The sequence below is a fragment of the Belonocnema kinseyi genome, chromosome 8, assembly GCF_010883055.1.
Source record: "Belonocnema kinseyi isolate 2016_QV_RU_SX_M_011 chromosome 8, B_treatae_v1, whole genome shotgun sequence".
Lineage (NCBI taxonomy): Eukaryota > Metazoa > Arthropoda > Insecta > Hymenoptera > Cynipidae > Belonocnema > Belonocnema kinseyi.
The window spans coordinates 70,857,645-70,865,666 of record NC_046664.1 but is presented as its reverse complement, the minus strand read 5'-3'; the positions used below and the strand labels follow the sequence as shown (position 1 = coordinate 70,865,666).

The following is an 8,022-nucleotide window of genomic DNA, read 5'->3' as shown; positions in this document are numbered from 1 at the left end:
AGAATATTTTTGTATTTTATCTGAAAATTGGTATACAGGGGTTTTTGGGGTCAGTGATTACGAATATGAACTCAGATTTTGGAAATTTAAAATGGTGGATCCAAGATGGCGCCCGAAACTTGGAATATTTTTGGATTTTTTTCTGAAAATTGGTTTACGAATCTGAAATTAGACTTTGAAAATCCAAAATGACGGATCCAATATGGCGGTCAAAATAATAAAGTTTTCTGGATTTAAAAAAAAATTAGTGTACAAGGATTTTTGGAGTCACTGATCACGAATCTAAATTTATATTTTGAAAATTCAGAAAATTGGTACTAATCCATGTTTTAGGTGAGTAGGTGTATATTTTTTCAAACCTTAATATTCTAAATAATTGTCATTTTGAATACAGATTCAAGATCAGCGACCCCCTGCTTGTGCCAACTTTCAAAAAACAATTTAGAAATATTTTGAATTTTGGCCCGCCATTTTGAATGTTCAAAATCTAAGTTCATATTCGTGATCAGAGATACCAAAAACCCCTGAACACCAATTTTAAACAAAAAAATCCAAAAATATACCAATTTTCAGAAAAAATAAAAAAATATGCCAAACGTTAGCCGCCATATTGGACTCGCCATTTTGAATTTTCAAAATATGAGTTCAGATTCGTAATCAGCGACCCCAAAAAATCCTATGTACCAATTTTCATGAAAACTCGTTGCCCTGAAAAATGTATGCCGGAAAGGGTTAAAAGTATTAAAAAATAAAAATGCTGATATTTGAATACTACTGATCAAGAAAACTGAAAAATTAGTCAAGCAGAAATCAGGGAATAATTAAAAAAATCTATCTAATTTTAGTAGCAATACCTAAACAAATATTTCTGGAAACTAAAAATTACGTACAATAAGATGTCGGAGACGGTGGGCGAGTGGGCGTATAAATATTTAGAGAGTTAACGTAATTTAATTACCTCTTTCCATATCAGAAAAAAAATGTTACCACCATCGAAATATTTAAAAATAAAGTTTTATCTCATTTCACAAAAACTCCGCTATCGAAAATCCACAATCCTTGAAGGAAAGTGTTACCAAATAACAAATAACAAAAAAAAAAGTACTTCCCAGTTAAAATTCCTTAGAATTTGAACCTAGTACATTTTCCTCCAGATAAAACACTTGCATACCTTCGAACAACCTTGTCCAGTTTCCCACTAACGTGCCCTCAAGTAAACGGATTGCTCCTCCTCTTCAACGATCCGAATCTTTTTTCCGGTTCCCGAATTACTTCAAAAGGCGCCACTGTCATGCCTGCATGTCTCTCATCATTCTCATCACTCGGAAAATCCTCAAAACTCATATTACTAACCCCGGCCGCAGCGACCGGCGCACTCTTCTTCTTCGGCGTCTTCTTATAACTCGTCGCCACCTTGCTCTTCTGCGCAATTTTCACCGGCAGCAGAACATTAATCGTCTCGCTTCTATTCTCACTGATCAGATGATACTTGGACTTGTCACCTCTTGACTTTTCCCTCTTCGAGTTCTTCGGCAAATCATCGTTCATGACTAGAGGCTCCGGTGACAGTGGTGAAACAATATCCGAGGTGATTTCCGACCTCGAGACGCTATTCGTCGACCCCTGGATCGTGATTCTCGTTGCGTGCTCAACCTGTCGACAATAATCCGGCTGAATCTGTACAGATCTGATTGAGTGTTGTCCGGACTGAGCACTTGTCGACAAAATTGTGGTGAGCGCACTGTCGACAAATGTTGGCGATTGTGCGAGAGGGAGGGAAGTTGGTCTTTCTTGGATACTCAGATTAAGAGTTGTAAACTCGTCGAATGGAATCGATCCGAAGAGATCTTTCGGCTCGGAATCATCGTCAGCGAGAGATTTCACAGTTACGACTCCGAATTTCGATGATGACGATGTGACCGGATTGTTCCGGGAAAAATTCTTCTGGTAGGGAAGAGATGAGTTTGAATAATCCGGATAGATGGGTAGCGGATTAGTCATCACCGGAGTAGGATTAACCATCATGGGAATGGGATTAGACATCTTCGACACTGAATGAATCATCTTGACACTTTTGTCCGGAGCAACGAAAGGATCCACCTCTCCGAAAACAAAATCACTTGAGCTGAAAGGCGAGGATCCGAATAGATCCTTCTCCACAGTCTCTTCCTGAGAGTTGTCCTGGCTCCTGTGTCTCGGCAACGAAAAGTTATTGTAACTATTCTTCAGCTGGTCGAGCGCTTTTGGGATCCTTGAAGGCACGAAACTATAATCGGCATCCGCCTCGTCATCAATGTCGACCAATGTTCCGGATATGATTGGCGAGTTGCCAATTGGCGTTACCAGATTCGAATGATGGGGCGAGTTGGCGATGCTTTGTTCAGCGTTTCTCGAACTGTCTCGACTACAGCTGCTTTTTCGTGAACTGTTTGACCTGGGGAAAGGCGCGAGGGCAAACACGTCTTCATCCGCTTTCCATATGCCGTTGTTCTTCAGGGTCTTCTTCAGCTTTTCCCCGTCATCGTCTGAAGAACTGCCGTTATTTATCAAAGGTTTGACTCTGTACTGATGACCGACAAAAGGATCGCCGTGGGACTGTTCAGGCTTCGCTTCGGGGTCGAGCTCGTCGTCCAGGAGAAGAGGTTTTTCGCCGTACTGATGTCCCACGACTGGATCGGCATCAATCGTGGCCAGCTGTTGTTGTTGGTCTCGATGATGTCTTCGATGTTTTTTCAATCTGTGATCGTCCTCATGAGTGGCTACGGACTCGCACTCGGCGTGATAAGCGGAACTTCCACAGGTTCTGACACTTTCGGAAATGGTCTCGTCGATTTTCTCCCGGTCGTCTTCGTTGTCTCCGTTGCAGTCCTCATCGTTCATGGCCTTGAGGTCGGAGGCGGAGCCGATCGAGTCATCGGAATCGTAACCGACGGATGCGCTATTCGTGTCCTGGGAAGGATCCTTTCTTCTGCGGTTCAGGACGGCTTTCATGCGCCGTCTCTTCTTCTTGGTCCGGTCCTCGGTTCTTTGGGCAATTTCCTTGTCGCTGTCACTGGACACCTCGTCGGCGTTGAAGGCCAGTTTCTCGTATTTTGAGCGATCCTCTATCGGGGCTTTCACGAAGGGAGGAGATACGGGACTAGATTCTGCTAATAGGGATGCCTCGTCGTCGATTCCTGCATTCTCGGCTTCCGGACTCCACTGGGTGAAGATCTTCACTCGTGGCTCCTCGATCACTCCTGCACAACAAAAAATTCAAGGCTTGAGCATTGAGGAGTTTTGCTCAGGATATTTATGTTTTGACAGACCTCACTGTCCCTTTACGATCAAATATGGGGAGCAAAGGGTACTTTTTGTCACGCTCATAGAGTACTTTTTTAATGCTCAAAGGGTAAAAGCAAATTCAGGATAAATTGATAAGACTTGAAAAACATTCAAGTTTAATTAAAAAGAGTTCGATTGCTTGCCGTGAAATTAGAATGAATTGGAATTAATGAAAAGTCAAGGTGAGTTTAAAAAAAATCCACGAGATTGAAAACAATTTGAAAATATGAAGAAAGAAATTTCAAAATTAAAATGATATGAAAATCCTATTTAACGTCCAATAATCAAGTTAATGTATAGAATTCCTGAAAATAATAGCAAAAATGCAACGACCAAATTTTGACAACTGGCACAAAATGTTCCTATTTTAATTTGAAAAAATATCCTCTTAAAAAGAATAAAAATTTTCTGAAAAAGAAAAAAAAATTGAACAAGAATAAAAAAGATGAAATAAAAATGAGAAGGCAATAAACCTAATTCCCTTCCTTCTCTCTTTTTTTATATTTTTCGTCTTTTTAATTTTGATTAATATCAAATCACAGTAAAAAAACATTTTAAAATAATTTTCGTCAACGTTTCGGCACTCCCACAGCACCCTTATCAAGGTAATAAAAATTGGAGAAGTTAGATTTTTTTATTGTGATTCGATAAAAATAAGAATACAATTGACAAAACAAAGAAAAAAAGGAAAGAAAGGGATTCTTGGTTTTATTTTCTGGAATTCTCTTCATTAATATAAAAAAACTTCATTGAATTCAGTAACTTTGAAATAAGCTTAGAAAAATTGAAGGGAATTCAAAGAATTTTAAAAAATCCAGGGGGAATTAAGAAGAATTCAGGGTGAATTCCAACAAAAAAAATCAAAAGAATTTGAATGAATTAGGCATTTTTTCAATCCAAACAATGCATGTATTTCAGCAAAATTTGAGTGAATTTAGCAGCATTTAAGCGAAAATGAGAAGAATTCAATAACATTCATAAAAAATCAAACTGGATTTTAAAAACAATCAACTGAATTGAAAATAATTTAAAGTGATGAATTTTTTTTAATCTACTGACTTAAGTGAATTGATTAAATTTAGAAGAATTAAAGTGAATTAAAAAAAGTAAGGAAATTCCAAAAAATTAAAAAAAGTCACTAATGACTACAAAACAATTCCAAAGAATTTAAACGAATAAAAAAATGCAAGAGAATTCCAAAGGATTCAAAAGAATTCAGGGTGAATTCTAAAAACAAATTTCAAATCACTTCTAATATTTAAAAGCCTACTAATTTTTTTACCAAAAAAAAGTGACTAAAGACTACAAAAAAATTCAAACGAATTGAAATGAACTGGGAAAATGGTCAAAAATCGAAAAAAAGAATTTATTTCAATAAAATTTGAGTGAATTTAGGAGAATTTAAAGGAAATGAGCAGAATTCGATGAAAATAATAAAAGATCAAGCTGAATTAAAAAAGCAATCTATTGAATGGAAAACAATAATATGAAAAAATCCTTTGAATTCAGTAAGTTTGAAATGAGCTTCGAAAAATTCAAGGGAATTCAAAGGAATTTGATGAAACGTCCAAATATTCATGGAGAGGTTAAGACTTCAGGATCAATTATTTAATTATTATTAATTAATTATAAAATACCTCACATCTCGTGAGTATATTCTTTAAAATCCACTAAAATAGTATAAAATCTCGTTAAATTCTATATTTTCTGAAATCCTTGAAAATGGATTGTAATACATTGAGAACTTTAAAATCATTGAAATCCTCAGAAATCTGATAAAATATCCATATCTTCCGAAATTCTAGAAAATACTTAATCTTATAGTATTTCAAACGCTTTGAAATCCCTTCAAATTATTGAAATCTATTCAAAATGTTTCGGAATCTTTCAAAATATCCTGAAATATTTCAAAAGAATTGAGGGCAATTCAGAAATAAGTATAGACCTGAATTGAATAGTGATTACCCATGAGTTAATTTATTGAAAAAAGTGACTGGATGATTCCTTTTTACTTAATGAATAAATGACCATTTTGAAAACCGTTAAAAACGAAATCAAGTTTATAGAGGATTTATTGACAATTTTAATGACATTTATATTAATTAAAGTAGAAATTTAATAAGACTGTTTATACATTTAATTTTTTTTAAGTGATTTGAATTCTCTTATTCGATGTATATTTACTTGTTAATATTATATTTAAACATTTAAATTTCCCGCATTAATTTTCAGATTTCACACCAGCCACAAATAATTCAGAATTGTCGGAAAAAATCAATATTCTCATTCCTGGAGAGTGAGTTAGTGCAACTTTGAAGCAAGCTGACGAGCACAGCTCGGCTCTCAGCCGATCATGTGAGAGCTGAGCTGCGCTCATCAGTTACCTTCACAGTTGCAATAATCCACTCTTTACTCTTTCCATATTAGATTTTATTTTTTATATTTACCATTTTACCTTTGGACGTAATTGCAAATGTGAAAAGTGAAAATGAGTAAGGAAATTGATTTATCAATTATTTATTGAATAAACAATTTTACAGACCTTTGGTAATTGTATACACGCCTATTTTTTAAGCGGTTGCTCAAGTGTCTTAATTTTTATAATAGGCCGAAGTTAAAGGCAAAATCTTAATTTTATAACAAGATTTTGCAAAAAATCCAAATTTCGACGTATTTGAAAAATTTGAATAACTTGGAAATAATTAACATATTTAAAACTTCTTAGGTTTATTTTAAAGGTCTCCATAGTATTTTGACAACTTGATAAGATATTTTTTAGATTTTTTGCCTATATTCTGCCCTAGGGTAACACATGGTTAAAAAAAAGCTTTAATAATTGTAACAATGCTTATATACTATTCTTTGAATCGTTCTTTCCAATTATGTTCATCACTTTCTTAGTGGAATTATTTTATTGTGAAATAATACGTACAATAATTTTTATTTGGTCTGTTTTTACATTAAACAATATGGTAAATAATATTTGATAAAAACGTAAAAAATAGAATTATAAGAATCTATTATTTTATATTTATGATTAGGATTCTCGTCTAAAATGATTGACAATAATCAATTGACCTTTTTTTTGTTAATTTTATACATCAAGTTAAAGATGAAGTAATCATGAACTTGGAGGTACAACTAAATCACCTTTAAAATAAGAAACTTTGAAGAGTAACAAATTAAAAGTACGAAAATTGAAAAACGAAGAATGAAAAATTTGAAAGTGATCAATACAAATCTGAAAGTAAATAATGCAAAATAAATATTAAAAATTATAATAAAAATAATTGCTTGTAAAAAGGAAAAACTGAAAAGTATAAACAGTAAAATTTAAGCTCAGGTCTCGAACTCACAGCAGAGATCAAAACTCGTGTAAATAGTGTGACAAGTCTTAAAAATAGTGTCATAATCATAAAATTTTGCAAGTATTAAAAATTAAATTAAATGTTTCTATAAGATGTTATTATTAATATAGTTATCAAAATTCCTACTTATATATTACAGGCTTTCCTCTTTGTCACATTTTTATTAATTATATCGAACTATTTTCGGTTGAAAGTTCACTCTTCTCGGTTTTAAAGTCTATTAAATCTTTCGTTAAAAAGACATCTTTTTTTATTTAAAAACTTGATTATTTGGTTCAAAATAAAATTATTCTGTTAAAATTTCAACAATTTTGTTGAAGTCATACTTCCTGGTTGCAAATTTTGATGTTTTGTTGACAATTCTGCTTTCTTGCTTGAAAATTCAATAATTTGATTAAAGTTTCGTTTCTTACTTGACTAAAATTTTTTTTTAATTAAAAATTCAACCTTTTTTGTTAAAAATTCTAATTTTTTGTTTGCAGATGTATCTCTACTGGTAGAAGTAACATCTTTTTTGGTTAAAAATGCAACTGTCTGATAAAAAAATAATCTGTTTCGGTTATAAAATAACTTTTTCGTGGAAAACTGCGTCACGTGTTTTGTAGAAAATTAATATTTTTTAACTCAAAAATTAAACAATTTGGTAGAAAATTTAAATGATTGATTGAAAATTGATTAATCCTTTTTAGTTTTGGATCCAAGCGTTTTGTCGAAAATTCGTTTTTTTTTGTTGATTAAAAAGTTGTTTTTTTTTATCTGAAAATTTATATATTTTCTTAAAAATTAATATTGTTGGGGTTTAAACTCAAATTCTTCATATGAAATTCGTCTTCTAGTCTTGAAAATCTCACAATTTAGTATAAAATTTAACTATTTGGTATTTAAATATTTGGTGGTTAAAAATTGTTTCTTTTTTTTTTAATTCAGCTGTTTAGTTAAAAAATGTAAGAAAAAAAATATAAACTAAAAATTAATCAAATAAAATTTGGACTAACATCACATCCATTTTTAAAAATATGCAGTTGTAAATTTAGGTAATTTGTTGAAAACTCGTCTTTTTTGGTAAGGAGTTCAACTATTTGGTTAAAAATTTATCTTTTTTATTGAAACTTTGTCTTTCAGGTAAAAAATTCAACTATTTGGTTAAAAATGTATGTATTTTGTTCTAAATTCGTCTTTTCTGGTAGATAATTCATCTTCTCTGTTTTAAATTCAACTGTATTTGGTTAAAAATTCATCTGTTTAAGGTGGCTTGGGCGCTTTTTAAAAAAATCACAGGCAGTTCTGAAAATTTGATATTATCGAAAGAAAATATACTAGATCACTTTGC

General features: G+C 32.5%; 1 protein-coding gene across 1 annotated transcript in view; it reads right to left on the bottom strand.

Moving 5' to 3' along the window:
- Positions 1 to 661: 661 nt before the first annotated feature.
- LOC117178010 (AP2-associated protein kinase 1) overlaps positions 662 to 8,022 on the bottom strand; it is a 97,521-nt gene continuing 90,160 nt past the window's right edge. Inside the window, exon 13 of the mRNA XM_033369190.1 lies at positions 662 to 3,239. Within this exon, the coding sequence (XP_033225081.1) occupies positions 1,210 to 3,239 (2,030 nt within the window). The 3' untranslated portion in view covers positions 662 to 1,209. The remainder of the gene's footprint in view (positions 3,240 to 8,022) is intronic.